Source organism: Danaus plexippus, chromosome Z (genome assembly GCF_018135715.1).
Source record: "Danaus plexippus chromosome Z, MEX_DaPlex, whole genome shotgun sequence".
Lineage (NCBI taxonomy): Eukaryota > Metazoa > Arthropoda > Insecta > Lepidoptera > Nymphalidae > Danaus > Danaus plexippus.
This window is the reverse complement of record NC_083559.1, coordinates 6,291,522-6,314,295: the sequence shown is the minus strand read 5'-3', so window position 1 is coordinate 6,314,295 and position 22,774 is coordinate 6,291,522. Positions and strand designations below refer to the sequence as shown.

Here is a 22,774-nt window from a genome sequence, read left to right as displayed (position 1 = left end):
TGCCAATTGTATAAAACATTTAATGCGGAGATAAAATTATTATCGATTTTCCAAATTTTATTGTAATTCTTTCTTAATAATAAGACAGGCGTTATATCTCGTTTGACTAATTGACAGTGATCTATATTGGGGAAAAATCTCATACAACACTTTTGCATAATCCTATTTTACAGACGAAGTTGAATGTGGCATGAACGAAATTTTATATTATATTTATTTTCCATTATAAATGCATACATATTATAAAACAAAGTCCCTCGCTGCGTCTGTCTGTCTGTAGATGAAAAACGGAAAATCTACTGCATCGATTATCAAACAGTTATCACTACTCGATGGCGTGATTCTCAAGAAAGGTTTTAGTATATAATTTGTTAAGTTTTTGTATTTAATTGAGTGTACATTAACGCTATTTGTTGAAGTTGTCGGGAAAACATAAGCCTTTTGAGAGCTTTTAACAAAAACGCTGCCTAAAGGCTTTGAGATATAACAAAATAATATATGGCGGAATTGTGTATCTAGAAAAGTCCGTGGTGGTATATGTCTATACCTTAAGTATAACATAGTATATCCAATTTACAACATTTTAAAATTGGCATTTCTAAAGGGTTTATTGGAATACTATATACAGTATCTATAAACGGTATTAAGTCTTATCAGAATAAATTATTATTAAATAAATAAATTAATTAATTATTATAATAAATTATTTTAAAGCCTACATCAGTATCTGGAAATTACTTTTTAAATCATTTAAATCGGGTGTACCATTTAAAAGTTATCATAATATAAATGTACTAATTGTCAAAATTAACTAGGCTATTTTATATTTTTTGTAAGAGTCCGTGCGAAGCCGGGGCTTGCTCCTAGTAAGTACATAATTGAGTCAGTAAATAGCTTGAAATATTAATGGAATGAGTAATGGTATCGTGACTGGCTTCGTCAATTTCGAGAAGTATAGAATTTGTCCAGTACGAGAACATGGTATACTAATTATTTCATATAATTTGATGGCGACTCTATCACCGACCATCGGTCATCGAGTTAATGGTACCACACCCATAACGAACATAACAAAGTGTAGAGTATTAACTATAAGATTAAAGAATATAGCGTGATCATTTATAAAGTGGTTAGAAAAACCTGACCCACCTTTTATAAATTAGATATTCTAACCAATTCCTTTCATTTTTCATATTTAGAAGTCAGAGAGATTCCTAGGTATATCAGCTTAAGTAATCTTAACAACAACGAAACCTTATATCCATCTATCGGATTGAAATATGTAAATTAATTCTTGTGTAAACGACTGCAGAACGATAATTAATTAATCACGTACTGTAAACGTGACCAATTTTTGCGTTTGTATTACTTGTAGTTGGAGGTCTAAAATATTTTCTAAAGTTTTGATTCTTTATATTTTTATATTACAATTTAAGCAAAAAAAAATTTTGATTGCCATTATAGGAAGTCTGAATCTTATATATATATATATAGAAATGGAAAGATAAGACAACAGAATATATTAAGCTCGCACTATCATACATTTATATACTTACATTGGCTAATTAGAACTCGAGTAACGAAGTCAGTCAGAGATTGATGAAAAGAGGCTCAGATCTATTTCATTCTAAGCTTGGGTCACCTTACGACTATAAATGACTAAACTTTTAACAATATTTTACCTACACTTTAATATTTATTTTAATTATATTTACAAAATTATATAACTTTACATTATATTGCTTTCTCTCCAAATAAATTAGTTTCTATTTTTTTTTCGCAGTTAGATTTTCAAGGATGTGGCTCTTCCCATTTAAAAACCGTACCGGGACAGATCGCGATGTCAACCCTCCCATAGTGGCGACTCCAGACCGAACAGATCCCGTGCCAGTCTTATCCCAGATTAACAATCTTATGCCAAGAAAAAGAGGTTTAATTGTGGGTATAATCTACAGTCATTAAGAAACTTGTATAGTTGAAAATAAAGTATTTTAACATAAAGCTTTAAAGTGCATCTAGTTGCACTTGTAATACAATCAGGTCATGGCCTTTTGTGATTTTTGAGATACTTTAATGCTTTGATTTGCTATTTTTACCTTTATAGAGTAAATACATCATGCTTTCTAATTAAATAATTTAAATATAATTAATTTGAAGTTATTTTGCGACTTTATGTTACATAATATCTTTTTTCATATTTATTATGAGATAAAAGTTGAGTTGTTAGCTTAATATTCATTAGGCGTTTAAGTTGGACCAAATTTTCGAAACAGCTAGTCAGATAAATTCCTTCAGGACATGTCTAAAACAGATATTAAAAGTAATTTTGACATCTATTTTAACAAATTTCGGACACGAAGTCTTTTTAATATTTTCGGAGACATATTTTCATAAAAGAAAATAGAAAATTCTCATAGAAAAGCTACTTAAGTATACTTTATGCTTAAGCTTTTCGCTTCAACATTTTCTTATTGTGAAAATTTTTAACGTACAAATACCTTTTGTTGTATCTTTAGGCGGGATTAATATAGTCTGTATAATATGAAGTAAAATAAAAGGTTATATTGTAGTAATTGATTCTGCGAACTAAGCCGACGAAATGAAGGTTAAATGAAAGCGTTTCTTAGCAAAGCTACTCTAACTGACGGCGGCTGTCTTGGCTCAGGGAAAGAGCATTCATGGTTTTTTGTACAAAAGTTGTTAAAATTATGAAAAAAGTAATAATATTCAGTAGTGAACTGATTGTGGCTGATGATGTAGGATATAGGATGATGAAGTATTAATTATTAATAGTCTACGAAAATTGTTTTAGAAAATCCAATTATTCGTTTTGAAAATATTTATTTCAAAATCAATTCATAAATCAAGTTTATTTTATTGTTTTAGGAGTAGGTTTTTTCGCCTAATAATTTATTTTTTACTTTCAAGTATATATTCAAGTCTATCCTATTATATGTCTTAACAATGTGATCTAAAAGTACGAAATGAACCTGCTGTATGTATCAACAAGATAATATTATGTTTAATATTTTGACGATAGCTTAGGTATTTGCTTTTCAATAAAAATAAAGTCCGTTTAAAAACAGCGTAGCAGATAAAAAGGTATTCATATACAAATGTATACATTGCAATATATTTTAAATTCTAAAGTTCCTGCGTTGACCGTAATAGCAGTGTGTATTTTAATAACATTTAAGTACGTAATACTGACTCTTTTTTTCTGGTGGTATATATTTTAAATATGTCTCGTTAGATAAAAATTACAAAAAGTGATTATTGCATTACAGGAAATGTATATGATTTCGTAAATTTATTCCTAATCGAATCCAACCAGTCCATTAGTATGCAAGTTTCGTATCTTCAGTTTCATGAGCAGATTAAGCGCAAAGAAAATGTTCATTATGGAACTGCATTTTGTTATGTGAGAAGCTTGTTAAACAATATCGCTTTCATCTTAGTCCACCTTGTTATTCTACGACATAGTTCTACCTAGTTCTATCCTGTTACAATTTATATAATCACGAGTTGATTTCAGTCCTGAAAACAGATTACAATAATAATAAATAAAATAATCCATACTACAAAGGGTTTCCGATTGCCGCAGTATATATTTTAATGTTAAAATCTTAATTTTTTCTTCTCAATGAGGAAACCTTTTTTTTATATGTATATTTTATTAATTTTAATAGCTATAACTTGAGACTGACAAATATATAATATATGATAAAACTGGGACTTTCACCTTACTGCATTGACCAAAAGATTTTCGTAAGGCAAACAAGTTATCATTTCTAATTTATTGTGTTCTTAATAAAAAATCTAGAAAGAACGACTAAAATAAATTATTTGTATTTATTTATGACACAATAACGTTTAAAACAAATTAGTAGTATTTCCTCTATTTTATTTGCACCAATGTCCATATGTAAAAAATTACTTAAACAATATTTATCTAAGAGCACCATTAATCTGAATAAAAAACATATAATGGCCCACCTGCTTTGTACAAGTCATTTAGTACTATACGGAATTGATCGAAGAGAAAAAATTAAATAACTAATTCCCTTTAAACTGTAATATAATAAGGACAAATAATTAGTAATTTAAAATTGGAAATTGATATCTAGATATTCTGTTGTTTCTTAAAGGCTTGGCTCTGGTCTGTTACGGGCCGACACCGAGAACCCAGGATGAAGATGGATCCCGGTGGAGAGTTGCAGGTGATGCTGCCACATCAAATTCAGGACAGAATAACCTCCGGTGATGTTTGTAGAATGTCTGACAGCCCATATCGAATACACAAAGTAAGTATTTTATATATATTTAACAGCTATCATTTCAGATTACAGATTTTGAAACTTATCGCTAATCAACCGATCGATGAATAAATTCAAATAAACTACAAGTATCTATTACAAACATCATTTTCCCATTTAGTAGATATAAAAACGATAGATCTATAAGTATAAAAACGTAAATGCGATACAGCCCTCATCTGGTGTTTTAATTATATTGTTCTTTTAATTAATAGGATTCAATTTTTAAATGTATAAATTAATTTGTAAATAATAATTTGAACACCAATTATTATAATTCTCTATAGGTTTCTAATTTAACTATCAAACACACTTGTAAGATTAATTAATTGATGAATTTCTGACTTAATTAATTTTATAGAAATGAATGTATCAGGAACGTGCTTTCTAATACTGCTGTTATGTAAAATATTTATGTCAACCATAAATCTGTATACTATGTAAGAATCTGGATATTGAGATAAAGCCTTTCAGAAATATACTTTTTTCTACTATTTTCTTCAAGTGACACTATATTTAAAGTTAGTATTTCTGTATTTGTTCTGTTTTATGTGCTTATTAAATAAATACACGGGAAAATGATTTATTTTATCTTAAATAAATGGAAAAAAAAATTAAATAGGTTAAACAAGGCAGCTTTGTACACGTGCTATTTGATTTTACAAGCAATAATTTTAATATTAAAATATTGTTCCTTAAACATTAAGGAAACGAATTTTGTTTTTAGTTATCGACTTAATAGAGAATGATATAGTTTTATTAAGTTAAGTTGTTATATAGAGGTAATATATTATATTAAAGTAATATCCTAGTAGGATATCCTAATCGTTATCACATTAGCTACTTCTTATGTTTCACAGTATATTAAGCTAACTGAATTAATTTAACAAAAAGCATTATTCTACCATTCATCAATCGTCAGACATTAAATAGACAACATGGAATAGTCATAATTAACACTTTTTATGGTTTTTAATACATAGTGCTCAAGTGTATAATGTTAACAAAGGTGTAATGGGTTAATATCATTTTATGATCGGAAGATAAAAGCACTCAAATGTCTATACACCTTTTAAATGTCATATCTATTGACAGAATGTGAGTACATATTGGAGTGTAATGGCGTCCAACTTTAATCTTTACGTAAATAATGTTTCTATTTCGGCGAGTTAATACATGTCCATGTCTGCCAGTGACGCCAACATTTTTACACAAGGTATTTATAAATTGTTTTGCTAACTTTGATTTTCTTAAACAAACAATCTTATACAATAACCGATCTTTTATTGTATATAAAGTTCGTTTTCGTTTTGTTACAATATATTAAGCAAATAGTTCATTAAGACAAGCAATAAAAAAAAAAAAAATGCAGTGATGTTACTTATAAGGCCAACTACATATACTTCTCTTATATCTTTTGTGTTCATAGATATAAGTCCTCTTTTAATACTTAAATTTTTCATTTCTTTATTTTATAATTTATTCAATCTCTTTAGGAGATATATTATTTTATAACAAATCTGTGTTTGTATATAGTTCCAAACGGCACTAACATTAATTGTTACCCTTTCTTTATTTGTCAATATAATAGTATAAACAACGACTTACAGAGGTCATTTTACTCGTGGTCCTATCTTAGTAAATGAAGAATAATACGTAGAAAACATAAATCTAGAGCAAAGAACTCTGGTATTTATCAACTGTAAGAAATTAGTACGAAGAACGAGATGATATTTACAGCTTAAGAGATAAATCTTTCGTTTTTTAATTATCTTTAATCAAAAGAAATAACCCTTAGGTATGTACGTAAATGAATGCAATTGAACTGTATAATTATATATAGAAAAATATTGAAAATAATGATTTAATCCGTTTTCATAACATACAAGTATATGTAATTACAGCTTTCTTCCTTCAAGTATATGTGATTACAGCTTCCTTCAAATATAAGAAATCTTCAAAAATAATTAAATTTTGCGTAAATCTGCATAGAGCTTCGCACAAGAGCTTACGATTAATCTAGAAACCCTTTTCATTTCATCAAAGGAACTAAATTAGCAGTTTGATATAATCTTTTATGGTACCAATTTGATAAATACAAAAAAAATATTGACACAACAATATTTGTACTAACATAAAAGTTTCAGAAATTACTAAGTATTTAGCGAAAATCGATATAACCACGCGATGTGTGCATGCAGGAAATATGTTTTTATCTCCAAACGCCATCTTCGGCAATTATAAAGTTATAGTATGTTGGTTGATTGGGTAGAACTATTAGTTTTAAAAAATAACCTTTGGTAATTTTTTAAAATCAACTATATATTTTAAATTATGAAAATTGGTAGTATTTTTACTTTATTGTTTTTATTATTGCAAACATAAAAAAAAAATACTTTAGAAATTTAACTGGTATTATATTCATTTGATGAAATTTTTAAGACGGAAAAAATTTTCGATTACATAAGACCACTATAAAAACAAATTAAGAAATATTTATTGTAAGCTATAGATTGGTAAAAATAGCCTCATTGTATTTATTTAATTTTAAGTAATTACCGAGTCCATAGGTTCTCCTTTAACCGTATAAAGAACTAGATTCAATTGTTATTATAGTAATAGTAGTCATCTACAACTAAAATAAAGTTTTTTTTTTAATGGATTTACAAGTACACCATCGATAGGAAAATTTATTTCAACCTTTGCTAAAAATAATCAACGATTGCCTCTTTCCGTAGATTCCTGAGGAAACCTCAGGCGGGCAGATAATTAAGTTTCCTATTTTATTTTATTATATTTGAATGTGTTTATTTTTTTAAATAGTAAAAATGAACAACTTCTATCAATTTCTTCGTTATAGAATAAAAAGTTAAGTAATAAATAATTATAAATACAATTATTAAAAATTTTAAGTATTTTTTAAGAATCAAAAGAAAAATATGGATTTCGTCGTTTTATCTAAAAAAATGTTCAAACTAAAATTCTCAGTAAATTTTGAAAATTATGTCGCTGAGCCACTAGGGTAGAGAACAGTCAAATATGTTACCTAAAAATTTGATTTTGGTATAGCGGCTTTATATTAACGAAAACAACATCATTGAAAGAAGTTAAGTAAAAGCTTGTAGAAATAGCTTTTTTTTACTTGTTATTTTCTCACTTATGTTGTGTTAATGGTAGAGTCGTATGTTGAATTAAATATTTTTGATAAAAAAAATATCTAGTTGGAATACTGGTTCATATTATAGAATTTAATAAAAATTTTTTAAAATATGAATTTATCTGTGAGCTGGATAGTCACCGTCAAACAGTTCAGAGGAAAAATTATGCTTACAAATGGCCTTTTTTTATTAGAATATCAAAACTATTATAAGAAATGAATTAATAAAAAATAAATAATTGTTAATATTTCTAACAGTATTTGACCACTAACGTCAAATCACAATCCTCAAGTGGAATTTAAAGTTACTTATATTTATTACAAGTCACAAACATTTTGGAATAGACAAATCATTTAGCTTACTTCAATCATTTAAGTTAGGATCAACGAACATAATTTTTCAAAATATCTGTTAATAATAAACCAAATGCTATCGAAGTATCTACTGTAAAAATAACTGAATACAAACACTTAAAAAAAACTCCTATCACATTACTTTTAATATTTACAGCTATGTGGTTATAATTTGTTTAATAAGTAAATGAATTCAAATGCTCCTTCAATCATCTTCTTCAATTCATCTCCGTGTAGACATAAAATATAAGTTCCAAAAAAGGTAAATAGAAAACAAAAAGGACTATCCTTTCAGAATGTAATTAAAATGAGACGTATGTTCCTTTTTGTTTATTTTCCACACACGATTACCTAACACACTATATTCGTATACAATATATTCGTATCAGTAATAGTTTTGTAATACAATTTAATTAAAAAGTTTTCTGCACCTGTTAAATCACTTCATCCAAAAAGTAGTATAATCATATAATATCTAAAAGCTTAAATTTTAGAGTATAATTGAAACATAATGTTATAAAAATATCCTATAAAGAACATTTGGAATAACTACTAAAATGGTTTCGGATGATGCGATGAATAATTCAATGAATTAATACATATTAAAACTTCTGGCGTATAATTAATCCAATTTATATAATTAGAGAATGTACATAGGTGATAATATATTATTTTTTATCCTATTAGGATAGTACCAATATTTTTAATGCATTTTTATAATCTCAATAATGCAAATGAAACGTCATTGCATTTTTCACTTATAGGATGAGCAACTAAAAAGATAACTATAAATAGAAAATTTTATTACATTAATTTTCTTAATTATTTCTGTTTTCAAGATATTATAGATTACCTTTGCCACAAAGCTTTAATAACACTATTGAATTAGCCTTTCATCCGGCGATTTGCCCTCCTGCGGGATATTACATTCCTCAGTTACTCACAGGACGCCTTGCGGACCGGACGCATTTCTGAGACACCAAGTTTTTTATGTTATGAAACTTTATTTGATGATTTATTTATATTGATTGATTGATTGATTGATGTGACTGCTACATAATAATTATGGGTTCATTTACGTATACTAGACGGAACGTCTTGAGTTTAAAACATGGCGCTAAAAGGCTACCGCGCAATTGGTCAAAACTATTCGGTTTGACGCCAAAGTTTCCCATTGAAGAATTGTTTTTGGTAAGTACGTGTTTAGAGTAAAGTGATTATGAATTAATTATTATTTTTACAATACCTTTTATTTCTAATTTTCAATTACTTTTAGGTTTAAATTGTCAGGTTGTACTTTAATAATAGCACATGATTAAGATTAACAATTGTAGAAATTATTATTTTTCTTATAATTCTCCAAACGATTTGAATATTTTCTTTTTCAACTTCTCTTTTGTTAATTCTCAACTGTTTTCCTTAAGTATATTCTACAACAAAATCTTTTAAAACTTGTAAATACTAATAGAAATTTAAATCAAACGGACCAGTGACTTAAACAATTCTAAAAAGAAATTGGATAACGATATGAAACTAAACTAAAATTAAACAATAATACAATATTATTTCTTTTTTTGTTATGATTACTTGATATAAGAATTAAAATTGTTAAAAAATATATATATGTATAACTAAATTAGTAAAAAAAGCTAATACATCATTAATGACGTAATAGTCATAATAAATACATTCCCAAGTTTTAAAAAAAATCCAGATAAAATATACAACAGTTTAAAATAATCAATAGAAATAATAGTTAATTGGTGCGATTGAGTTTTTAATTAAAAAAAATTAATTCCGATAAAATCAGTTTCTTTTTTACCATAGCAGACAATAACAGCTATACATATTATTTTGCTCTCAATAACTTTATGTCAACTTTTGTTTAACTTGTAATTAATACAGTTTTTGTCATTAATTGAAGAATGAATGAAAAAAATTGGCTTGTTTTTACAGTATTTTTTACGACTCAAAGTACACTGAAAAGCTTGTGATGTACCATAAAATATGTTATATTAGTAGTGACACATCAAGTTATGAGAAAAATGATTGCTTCCACTTTATGAGAACCATATTTTGCATTTTTAACGTTTATGTATTAAAGTTATACGTGTAAGAAGATTATCTTTTTTTAAACAACATTTTCTTGTAAATTTTCTATTTTCCGTGTTGCTGGATGAAAACTTTCATTTATCTTATTGAATACCAAAAATAATCTTATTTATTAAAACCAGATGAAAGAAACTTAAAAGTAGTAACTATTTACTTATATAATACAATATTCTTCATGGATTTTCTAGTTCTATAAAAATTATTTTTTTAAAGATATAACTGTAAAACATCAGTTATAAGTTTTAGATTGGTTTATTCTTAATTTACCAGAATTTTATTTTCGCTTAGTTATAAAAGCGTATTGCCAGAATATCGTCGTAATAAATCTTTGCATCACACTCTGCTGATGCTTTTTTGAAATTTAGTAAAGTTATTCAAGATACCAATTGCTGGAACGACTTAAATTTCATTGCTGCTTGGATAAAACACTTCTTGAGAACTAGTGTAAAGAGAACAGAGAGAAAGCGGGTCAAGGCTAAAAACTTCTTGAACACACTATCAAATTTTTTAAATAAAGATAATTTTTAAGATAAAACTGGTGGTGCGACGAGTTACTGACTATTACACGAATTTGATAAGCACCTGAGCTTGGTATAACAAAAGGACTTGTACGGAACCAAATCCTGCTTTGCTGATCTCAAGATGTGAAGAGTTTTGGTAACTAAGATGTTAATGCATATTCTGCGTATAAAGTTGTTTATCGGAACATGAAAACCTCTGAAAGTGGACAATTTCCTTTAGACAAATAATGTAAACTTTTTCGTCTCGTTACTCGTAGCGTTAAACTTGAGTATGTGGTTGGCTCAGAAGATAAATATATTATAGGATGACGTTAGCGAAATAAATATATTGAATGAACTTTTTTTTTATTGTTGAGAATTTTCATGAGTGTGGACATTCTACTGTAATCTAATGATATTTCGAGAAAAATACTGAGAGCAAGAGGATACATGTAAACCCTCTGTTCAAACTTTATTTTTCTTTTAACTATTATACGCAAAACATTTTCATTACATATTGTAAATTTATTCCTAATTATTAAATAGTATTTCAGAACTATTGTATAAAGAAAAAAAAAATCTTATTTTATGAAGCTGTTCTAATTAACAAACCCCTATGGACCTTGCATTAATTCTTACGATAAGATGTACATAATACAAGTAATAAATATTATTATACCTGTATTATAAGTAAATCTTTATTAAATTTTATGTTGTTTAGGCGGCTGAAAGTGGAAATGTGGAAGATTTTATGCGTCTGTACCTAACGGAACCATCCCGAATATCCATCCGCGACTCTAATGGCCGCACCGCAGCTCATCAAGCAGCTGCTAAAAACCACACAAACATCTTGCACTCCATTAATAAATACGGCGGAGGTAGATATTCCGTATTCTGTTGATAATGTCATCTATTCTGTATTCTGTTGATAATTTTCTAATTTTCCAATGTCATATTAATTCTACTTAACACTACACCTTTATCAGCTTGATATGGCCACTTCATTGGCCCTCGATGTCATAATTATTTGCAAAACTGTTTTTGTAATAGTGAACTTCTAATGAAGTATATAAGTAGATGAGAGTATGTTCAGCACAAATAACTTTTTGACAGGAAAGAAAGCAAGTCTAAAATTTAAAAAAACTTTTTTTTTTATAAACGCTGTTTATGATTATAGCATTAGATATAGCCGACAACGCCGGGAATACGCCGCTTCACTTAGCAGTAGAAAATGAGTCACTAGATGCCATAGATTTTCTACTTCAGCAGTAAGTAACTTTCTTATTGAGAGTAAAACCTCTATACTTTAGAGAGTAACAACAATTAAAATTGAAAAAAGACATCTCCGTTATATGACATTTTCTCTGCTATGAAATACGAACGACAGCTTTTGACTAAGTAGGGTCACCGCAGTCTCGAAGAAACTTGAAGGTTATGTTTGAAATGATAATCTTGGTTCAAATATTAAATATCGTTAGAGAACTCAATCCACAGCGTACCTAGAACGTACTTTATTAAAATGTTCATCTTATTATAAATTGTTCGCATTGATATATTTATATTATTACATCTAAAATAATAAAAAGTACTTTTTATTGATTAATAATTTAGTCATAGGCACCTTTAATTAAATATATATTAAATTCAAAATGTATGTCATACTTGAGTAAGATCAAATGAGGAAGGTTCTTTATAAAAGTAAATTATAATATATAATGGACATTTTTACTTTCCTTTATATGAAGTGGATATTATTACACTATAAGTTAATGTGTAAAAAAATCCAATTTTAATTTCCGCTTCTTGTTTGTTGGTAGTTTTAAAGAGAATTCAATTTAATTCCTCTTTTTAATACAATATAAAGTTTTCATACCAATGACTTAAGAGATTAATACTCTTATGCTAGTCTATAATCGTACGTTATTTTGATTTCAGAAGTTTTAAAATTAATAATACTTGAAGATTTTAATTTTTAGGAATGTAGATACTTCAAGTTTGAATGAGAAACGTCAGGCACCTATCCATTTAGCCACAGAATTAAATAAAGTAAGTAGAACAACCAAATGTTTTGAGTTTTCTATTTCATTTTGTTCTCTTTATATAAAAATTTGCCAACCTCAAACTCAAATCGTCATATTTAAGTGTATAAAATAAATTTATAAGCTTTCAGTATATAAATTTTCTCATATCCTTGGTTATTTTGTCTCTTATTATGATATTCCCGACTTCTGATATGTTTATGTTTAAAAGACATAGTGAAATACATTTATTAGATTAGTGAACATAATTCATATGTACTATGGCTGAAGTCAATTTACCATAATATAATTATACTCTTGTATCGTTTCTAATTTAGACTTCCACTAGATAAGGGTTTTACACACGACTGACCCTTAAACTTCAATTCACTACAGATTAGTTTTAGTCTTTTCTAACTTTTATAATTTGTAAGTTTTATAAACAGACAAATAAATCGCATTACTCATTTCGAAACATATAGTAATGTAAAAAATTAATATTCTTCCGAATTTCTTTCTAAATGGCTGCACAGTGAATTGAAGTTAGCTATTATTGACTTCTTATTTTGTTTTCTTTTAGGTATCTGTACTAAAAGTTTTTGTAAAACATAAAACTAAGTTTGACGTTGATATCGAGGGGGAACATGGTCGCACAGCTTTGCATTTCGCTGCTATTCACGACCACGATATGTGTGCTAGAATATTGGTAAATACGTCAACATTATGAAAATTTATTGAATATACATTCATATATATATTTAAATTCTTTACATTTAAATTTGTGTTATAATTATAACTGGCCAACAAAACCCTTTTATTTTATGAAATGAATTGTAGAATGATAATTAATTACTTAATAATACAGTTTAAACAAATATAAATCTTTTAGATTTCTGAATTGGGAGCCCAATGTAAACTTCAATGTAATAATGGGTACTATCCTATTCATGAAGCTGCAAAGAATGCTTCCTCGCGTACTATGGAAGTCTTTCTTCAATGGGGTGAATCTGAAGGTTGTACAAGGGAAAAGATGATGTCCTTACATGACAACGAAGGGAACGTTCCTCTTCATTCTGCCGTACATGGAGGTGACATCAGGGCTGTGGAACTCTGTTTGAGATCTGGTGCTAAGATATCAGAACAACAATACGATTTTTCCACGCCCGTACATCTAGCCTGTGCTCAGGTGCTAATGTGTACTCTAATTAAAGTGATGAAATATGCATAACTTTAAATTATTTTAAGAATGGTAATATGTACAAAATTTTAATGATAAAATAAATAACGCTGACTTACAGGGCGCTCTAGAAATAGTAAAGTTGATGTTTACAATGCAACCAGAAGAGAAAATGGCATGTTTAATGTCCTGCGATGTACAGGAAATGACGCCTTTACATTGTGCCGCAATGTTCGATCATCCTGAAATTGTTAAGTATCTTGTGAATGAAGGATCTGATCTGAATCCTTTGGATAAGGAAAAACGGTCTCCCCTACTGTTGTCTGCCTCACGAGGCGGTTGGAGAACTGTTCATACATTTGTAAGTTAATTTTATCCTTACTACTTAATAATGCCCAATGTAGAAAGGAACCGCTTGATTTTATGGTTCACACGTTGACCATTCATGTTGGAAAAGTTTATTCTCAAAGAGTATGAAAAATATGTAAACTGAAATGCTAAAATTATTTAATTTCGTCTTTTTAGTAAAACCATACAAATATTATATATATATACAGAAAATTTACAATATATTTAAATTAAACATATGCTATTATTTAGATTCTTCTCGGTGCGAATATGGAACTGAAAGACATAAATTCTCGGAACGTGCTTCATCACGTTGTTATGAACGGAGGTCGTCTAGAAGATTTTGCAACAACTTGCAAAGTATATTTTTTGGATCATTTTAATCATTTTAGAAATATACATTCCCTAAAACTTACTTTGTTTATAACAGATTCAAACTCTGTGTAAAGAAATTATAAAAAAGGGCTTTTATTAAATTATACCGAATAGTAATCCATCAAAACTTTCAAACTTTATCATAAAATAAGTTTAGATCATAACCCTTTCAAGTGTCTATTTGGTAGTGAAACTTTTATTTCTTATAAAACCAACTTCAAAGAACCTAGATATTATCATATCTGTAGATATTTTATACAAAATTAATATTTCGGTCTAATCATTTTTATATTATATTCCAGAATCGATGCGAAAAAAGTCTTTCACAATTACTAAATGAAAAAGACAATAACGGTTGTTCGCCCCTACATTATGCCAGTCGAGAAGGCCACATAAGGTCCTTAGAAAATCTCATTAAGCTCGGTGCCTGTATCAATCTCAAGAACAATAATAATGAGAGTCCACTGCACTTTGCCGCGAGGTCTGTAATAAAAGTTGTTAGAATCTAATTTTGTAAGGGAAACTGGAGGCCCAAAGTAAATTAATTAATTAATAACTTTTAATTACAGATATGGGCGATACCACACAGCGTGCCAGCTATTAGATTCTGATAAGGGAACTTTTATCATAAATGAAAGTGATGGGGAAGGACTCACACCATTGCATATAGCATCACGGGAAGGTCATACGAGAGTGGTACAATTGTTACTCAACCGAGGAGCTTTGCTACATAGAGATCATAACGGACGCAACCCACTTCATCTTGCAGCAATGAGTGGATATACTCAGACCGTTGAACTTTTGCATTCAGTTCACTCACATTTGCTGGATCAAACTGATAAAGATGGAGTTAGTAGTTAATCTCAAAAGAATTTTTTCTTTATTATTTTAAGATACTGATATAGTCTTTTGGACCCAGTTCATATGAATGTACAATTGACAAATATAATACCTATGTATATATTTTTTAAAAACTATCTTCCAGAATACACCACTTCACTTAGCTACAATGGAAAATAAGCCTAACTCTATAGCATTGCTGTTATCTATGGGCTGTCAGTTGAGTTACAACTCGTTGGAAATGAGTGCTATCGACTATGCAATTCATTACAAATTCCCAGAGGCTGCTCTAGCAATGGTGACTCATGAAGAACGGTATATAATTAATTTATTAAAAAATTTATACATATTTAATACATTGAATTTGTATATATTGATATGTTTGTATATATAGAGTGTGTATGGCCAGATAGATACGTTATGCCCAAACTAGCATAAAATATGAAATGATTATAAAATTTCAGAGCTAAGGAAGTTATGGCTTTACGATCAGATCGTCACCCTTGTGTCACTCTCGCACTGATAGCTTACATGCCTCGAGTGTTTGAAGCAGTTCAAGATAAGTGTATAACAAAAGCTAACTGTAAAAAGGATTCTAAAAGTTTCTATGTAAGTCGAGTTAGTTAGAATATACTATTTACTAGTAGTAATATGAGTAAGTCATTAAATTACAACGTTAAAGTAGCAGAGCCATTTTTGCTATATGTAATAGACTTTAGTAATTAACAAATAGAAGAGTAATTTAAAGGTATACAAGGTCATATCCTCTTAGGTTATTGTAAGAACCGAGTTTTTAAATATACGTTAACCGTAGCATTAACCAAAATACATTCCTTTCTCATTAGGCACTAAATAAACTAAAATAATATTTTAATGATTTTATTTGTACTATAATTCGAAACATGTGAGATGTAATCGTTGAAATAAATGTATTAAAAAAAAATATTTTAACTAGTTTTATGTTATGTAAAAAATTTTTGCTAGTTTTAGGGCAATATTTTTTAATAAAAAATATTTTTATATCTGCGAAATACTATGATACACCTAATTCAAGCAATACACAACTTCAAAACAACTCGTTGGACAGAAAGAACAAATGGAAATATCTTTTTTATGTTTTATACATATTTTTTTTCAATTGAATAATTAATTTATAAATAATTATATGTCAATTTAATACCATTCATAAAATTTAGATCAAGTACAGCTTCGAAACGCTATGTCCACAAACGATAAACGATGACTGCAACAGAATAGCAGATACTGCATTGAAATCTCAGAAAAATCCTCTGTCTGCGTTAAACGTAAGTCTTAAAATCATTCAATGTAATTCATTTATTTTTGCTTCGTCGCAGATTAAGTATTCTTTCAAATTCTACCAACACTCGAGGCTTGAGATAGATGCGCTGAGACAGGCGCTGAACGACCCAAAGTTTCGACCAGAACCGTTGAGTGTTATCAACGTGAGTGAAGTGTCACTATAGCACAATGACGCTTCGCACTTCTGTCCATATTGTTTGTTATTGTTCTTTAACGATTTTGCTGAACCAAATAAATCTTTCAATTGTAATGTGATTCTAGAGAGAAGTCCGGTGTCTTTTATTACCCAAAACAACTATGAAGTTTTGGCTCAGTGAAGTCAATTTTGGTGACTGGGTAGTATCTGAAAAGTAATGAAATCATATAAAAAAAACTGAAGATTTGCAAATATTTACTAATTAAATAATCCTTACGATTTAATATATGTTATTATAAGATAGTGTCCTAAAAAATGGATTTTGGAATTATTATGACTTCATTACTATACTTTTTACTCTGATATAACAGAAATTATGTCTAAAATGTATATAATTATGTCAAGCTTATATACGATGCAGTAATGTATTCAAAAAATCACCTTGTATCTATCACTGGTGCGGGTTAAACTTTTTCACTCTCCATTTTTTTGTTCTCTTGTTTCATTCTTCAAAGTCAGTAATATTGTGTTATAATAATAAGCGGTATTGTCTGTTTATTTTCAGGCAATGGTAGCTCACGGTCGCGTTGAATTGTTAGCTCATCCTTTGAGCCAAAAGTATCTTCAAATGAAATGGAATTCTTATGGAAAATATGTCCACCTACTGAATCTCTTAATATACTGCATAATCCTCCTATTAGTGACGCTTTATATTTATTTTTTGATGACCAAAATGCCTAAGAATATGAACACAGCAAGCCATGTTAGCAATGAGACTGCATATGTATTTAATTCTCTATTAAATGACACTGCTACTACGGGTTTCAAGCAAGGTATAATCACGTGTATTAAAAAACTATGTCAAGTAATTGAGTTGCTTAGCATTTCATTATTTTATTAAAAATATTTATTTTATTTATAGTTCCAGATTTCGGAATATATGCTAGTGCAGGGATTATATTAACTTATAACTTCATTTGTGTGATACGCGAAATGTACAATATAAAGGAACAAAAATGGCATTATATTGTTGACCTCTCGAATTTTGTTTCCTGGATGCTGTACGTCAGTTCAACACTCATGACTTTGCCATCTATATACCCAATTTATCAAAATATTCAGGTGCATCTTTAAATATTGATATAATTTAACCATAAATTTTACAGATAAACTACATATTTACATCATATCTGTCAATTTCAGTCGTCAGCTGCTTCAATTACCGCCTTCTTAGCATGGTTCAAATTGCTACTACTACTTCAACGCTTCGATCAAGTTGGGATCTACGTGGTTATGTTTTTGGAGATACTACAAACACTTATTAAAGTTTTGATGGTGTTTTCAATACTAATAATAGCATTCGGACTAGCCTTCTTCGTCCTTTTATCTAATGTTGGTGCAATCTAGATTATATTAATCGGCAAATTAATATCTGCTTTATTAAGGAAAAATACACGCCCTTGAAAAATATTGTTCCAGAAAATGTTTATTAAATCATTCCAAAAAAATTCAATCAAAACATAATAAGGCAGATAAAATAAGGATAAGAAATGTGTTCATCTATAATCTTTGAAAGCGATGTTCATGACGTCATGAAAAATTACTTTTAATAGAATGTAAATTGGACGCACAGCGAATAGTTACAGCTTATGCGAAATTATATTATATCAAACTAAGTGTCAATTTAGTGCTGTTTAGTAAAGATAAGATGTTAACATATTTTTTCTGCAGGGCCAGCATTTATCATTCAGCAGCATACCGATGTCATTGATGAGAACATTCACGATGATGTTGGGAGAGATTGACTTTGTTGGTACTTATGTCCAACCCTACTATAAGACAGAAATAGACGTTCTCTTACCTTTCCCTATTCCAACTTTCTTTATCCTCGGCCTGTTTATGGTCTTTATGCCAATCCTATTGATGAACTTACTCATTGGTTTGGCTGTCGGAGACATTGAGAGCGTCAGGCGAAATGCGCAGCTAAAACGCTTGGCTATGCAAGTAAGACAATTTTTTAGTCCTTATCTGAATGATTATTTCCTATACTAAATAATATATTCTTCTTTTCTTTGTAGGTAGTTTTACATACAGAATTAGAACGAAAATTGCCTGCTTGCATTTTGGAAAATGTTGACAAAGATGAATTGATTGAATACCCAAACAACAACAAATGCAAACTCGGTTTCCTTGACTTAATTCTACGGAAATGGTTCTGCAATCCATTCACTGACGACGGTTTGTGTAATATTTTTGTGCTTTTAACAATTTTAACTTATGCCTTGTGCTGAATACTTGCCTAGTGTTATCCAGTTTCTAAATTTAATTGAACAGGTTAATTTAAATTAAATTAAATTAAACAGAATAATTTATATGAATTTAGTCCATTGACGGATATTATTTATTTTGAATAAATTGAGTTAACTTTATACAATATAAGTGTAGCTGAATCTGTTTCACAAGCCGTCGGTCTTGACTTGGTCCTGGAGAGTAAAGAAGATTACATGACTGCTGAAATGGACAAGCAGAAGAGACGTTTACGCGAAATGTCACAATTACTTGAACAACAGCATACTCTTATTCGTCTCATTGTGCAGGTAAAATAATTTAATTGAACTATAATAAGTAATTAACATTTTCGATAAAACCTATAATGCATTTGTCTTGTATTTTTCTCTATAATTATAGTTTATTTTCTCAATATGGTTGTTCCTGAAGAATAAACCAAAGTGTTCTATCAAACTTGCGTTTTTACAATGTTAATAGATATTGGTTTATTTATAACTTTAGAGATTCTCTTGTCCATATTTTTCAACTCCAAGTTTTTCCAACATGACGATTTTTAAATTTCTTATCAGGTTTTAAATATCTTAATATTCAAAAAAAGTCCTTTAAAATTTCCCTCATAAATGTAACTTATCTAATTAATATAATTATTTAAATCTATATATAAATTTATGGATGTACGTTTATTTTAATATGTCAGTAATCTATAAAATATTATAATGCTAATTATATATTTGGAGAATAAATATTTAATTATAATTCAACTTATTAACATCATTTAAAACAAAAGGGCAGGTCCTTATCATAAACAGTGAATGAATGATTTAGGTTTTTTGTTGTTTAGAAGTTTTTTGTTTTAATAATACAGAAGATGGAAATAAAAACTGAAGCTGATGATGTCGACGAAGGAGTTTCTCCAGCGGAAACGCGTGTTGTACCGAGGTGGAGTACACCACGCATCAGAAAACAACTTCACACCGCTGCGTCATTTAATAAAGGGATCTAAATATTATTATATGTATTTTAACGTTACTAGGTGCAACTTATAGTGTCGGACTTATTGTCAGATTTAGAACATAAAATTTGTTTATACTATGACCTTGTTTACACTTTGGTACACAGTTTGATACATGTTCTTTACTACTTTTAAAATCATATATAATTCAGAAAAAAGTTTTGTAACACGTTTATAAGTGTATACGTTGTAAAGAAGAATTTTATTGACATATTTACATCGGCCTTTTTAATTGAAATATTTATACACCTCTTTTTTGAAATAAAAGTTATAATGTATGAAAAGTTTTGATAAGAAAAGGAAGGGTAAATTTAAATAATATTTTTGAAAATAATATAAGATTTGTGTTTACAATCAGTTGCCTCTTATCTATGTGAAACATAAAAAAACTATAGACGTTAGGGAAGGAATCAGTCAAATGTAAAGTATGACACAATTATTAAGCAAAATAATTAAACTTAAAATGGCTCCGATTTAATTTGATAAAAGTAACACCTTAAGTGACAATATTTCTCGAAAACCAAAATTTTACAAAGCATGAATTGTTTAAGTAATAAGAACTTTTAACGAAGTCAGAATTGTAAGTGTCATTTGGAGGGTGCCTTTTAAGAATGATTGTATTTTTGGAACGATCCATTGAAGAGTATTTTTGTTAAACGGTAATGTGTTATATAGAATGTAACTAGTATATGTGATGTAACTTTATAAGAACATTTTTATGAATCAAGCTTCAGTCTAAAAAAAAAGGTAGATGCTTCAACTTTTAAATTTAGAAAAAATAACCAAACTATAAAATAAGTTCTTGTTAGGAAATTTATAAAAAACCCTAATTTAAAGAACACACTTACATTTTATGTATTTTAATTGTTAGCAATAAGAAAACATTTTTAAAGTGTTACTTCTATGGATTTAAATATAATTATAGTGATTCTGCTTCTAGTCTATCAATGTTATGCTTTTAGTCAATGTCATTTTAAGAGAGGTCATCGTATTTTGTTCAATTCAATTGATCAGTGTTAAAATATTATTATTATTATACCATATTTTATGTGTTTATAAATGTTGAATAAAAACAATTCACATGAAATAGTTGTTTCAATTTTGCGATTTCTATTAATGCTTTTGATTAAACCATATCATTTACAGACTTCAAAGCAATTCTTGAATACGACTTGTTGTTTATTAGCATATTCTGTTCTGCTCCGTTGTCATAGGCTACGCAAGAAATCGATCATTAGTTAAAAATTTGTATATTTTTAAAAATTTATATGTATGTGATGACGGTTTATAATTAATTATGTCTGTCATTTACGTTAGTCAAAACACTTCTTATACAATTTTCTTAAATAAAAATGCTTGAACATTAATTTGAAATTATTTCTGATAATTCTGATTATATTTAAAATCGTAACAAAAATGACAAAAAACAAAATGTTAGTACAACTTACTATTAAAGACGGTATAGTATTAAATAATAATTATGATTAATAGTTGTCAAAGGACATTTCATGGATGTTTAAATAATCTGATAACATAGTTTTTAGACTTAAGGACGTTTATCAGAATTAATCATGACGGTTATGGAGGTTTTTTGACTTGTCTATTGCCATTACTCTTATTGGTCTTGACAGCGTCGTCGGTGAATTTAGATGGTCCGAATGTATCCTACCCTTGTAAGTCACGACCAGTGGATCCGGGAGGTACGCTATTCCCTAGGTTGCTCCTAAATGGTCATGGAGACCCACAGTGCCTATAAAACTTAAAGTGCACGAAACCCGACTCGAGGTGATGAATTACGTGTTATTATTTATATCCACTATATAAAAAATATTAAGCAATTTATAATTAGACTACTGATTTCGCGTACTTTCATCCTATGACATTTATCCAAATACAAAATCTTATCATCAAAATGACATATGTTTATGTTTTTATAACCTAGAATCTGATATAGTCACAAGGCTAGTCACAAGCCAAGCGTAGGTAATTATTTAAATACACTAATATTTAAGGATAATTGAAACAGTATGAGACGAAACCTCTTAGCATTCAATGGATTCGTGCGAGTGCCTTTAACAGTGCCTGGGACTTGCAACCCAGGTGTAGGTTTAAGGGACCCCTAACTAACGCGCGTTAAAAGATCACCTCCACTGTCCAAGCTCCTCTTCCTACCTAACCAAATTTGAAAAGAACAAGAGCTGCCTTCGAAGTACGTTCCAAGAATGAATTGATGTGAGTTCTGGACAGGCCCAAGTCTTTTAGTAGATTATAGAGAGATTTAGCCGTTATACCTATTGCTCCCTCTTCTACCGCGTATAAATCTACGACGAACCTATTTCGAGTGAGATCGTTTGTGAGCTCGTAATATTTATTGACCTTGATGGAATGGTCTTTGGGGATGTTGGTTTCCCAAGGAACCGTAAGCTCTATCATCACAACGCGCTTTAAGATTCGCGAATACATAAATATGACTGGTCTGGAGGCCGACGCACAAATATCCTTGGGGATTTTGTATTGTTTTTCATACATATCCATCATTATAGTCCAATCCGTAGCCGCTTTAAAGATGGAGTAACGCTTGGCATTTGTTTTTATAGCCCTAGTGCCCTCTCTCACAAAACCTACTGATCGCTCGTTTGTGGCTATTTCTTTTTGCACTCTGGCTACCGAAAGACTAACCGCTTCACGTATGATTTCCAGAACCGTATCGTGACGACGCGAGTATTGACCGCTATACAGGAGTACCCTGCACCTCACTAACAAATGCCTAGCAGTTCCAACTGCCTTCCCACAGATATAGCAAGTCTTTTCGGTACCTTT

The 22,774-nt window shown here is 29.1% G+C and overlaps 1 protein-coding gene across 2 annotated transcripts; it reads left to right on the top strand.

The window, feature by feature from the left end:
* The first annotated feature begins 1,789 nt into the window (after window positions 1-1,789).
* LOC116777842 (transient receptor potential cation channel subfamily A member 1) lies at window positions 1,790-20,962 on the top strand. Of its 2 annotated transcripts, XM_061526476.1 has the most exons (21): window positions 1,790-1,938; window positions 4,149-4,304; window positions 11,161-11,317; window positions 11,617-11,707; window positions 12,416-12,485; window positions 13,038-13,163; window positions 13,347-13,643; window positions 13,756-13,995; window positions 14,235-14,342; window positions 14,660-14,838; window positions 14,927-15,206; window positions 15,343-15,512; window positions 15,662-15,806; window positions 16,553-16,660; window positions 17,219-17,486; window positions 17,576-17,775; window positions 17,857-18,045; window positions 18,385-18,657; window positions 18,732-18,891; window positions 19,099-19,250; window positions 19,808-20,962. In XM_061526476.1, the coding sequence occupies exons 1-21, from the start codon at window positions 1,798-1,800 to the stop codon at window positions 19,943-19,945; spliced, it is 3,648 nt and encodes a 1,215-aa protein (XP_061382460.1). In that variant the 5' UTR covers window positions 1,790-1,797; the 3' UTR covers window positions 19,946-20,962. The 2 variants fall into 2 exon arrangements, with proteins under 2 accessions (XP_061382460.1, XP_061382461.1); XM_061526477.1 differs by lacking the exons at window positions 1,790-1,938; window positions 4,149-4,304 and adding an exon at window positions 5,441-5,532 and having other exon boundaries at window positions 19,808-20,961.
* Window positions 20,963-22,774: the final 1,812 nt, after the last annotated feature.

What these genes read in the sequence shown, in the direction of transcription:
- LOC116777842 (XM_061526476.1), top strand. Translation starts at nt 1,798, where the DNA reads ATGTGGCTCTTCCCATTTAAAAACCGTACCGGGACAGATCGCGATGTC. An exon ending in TAGCCACAGAATTAAATAAA is followed by an intron (nt 12,486 to 13,037) that starts GTAAGTAGAACA and finishes GTTTTCTTTTAG; the next exon opens with GTATCTGTACTAAAAGTTTT. An exon ending in ATTTTGCAACAACTTGCAAA is followed by an intron (nt 14,343 to 14,659) that starts GTATATTTTTTG and finishes ATTATATTCCAG; the next exon opens with AATCGATGCGAAAAAAGTCT.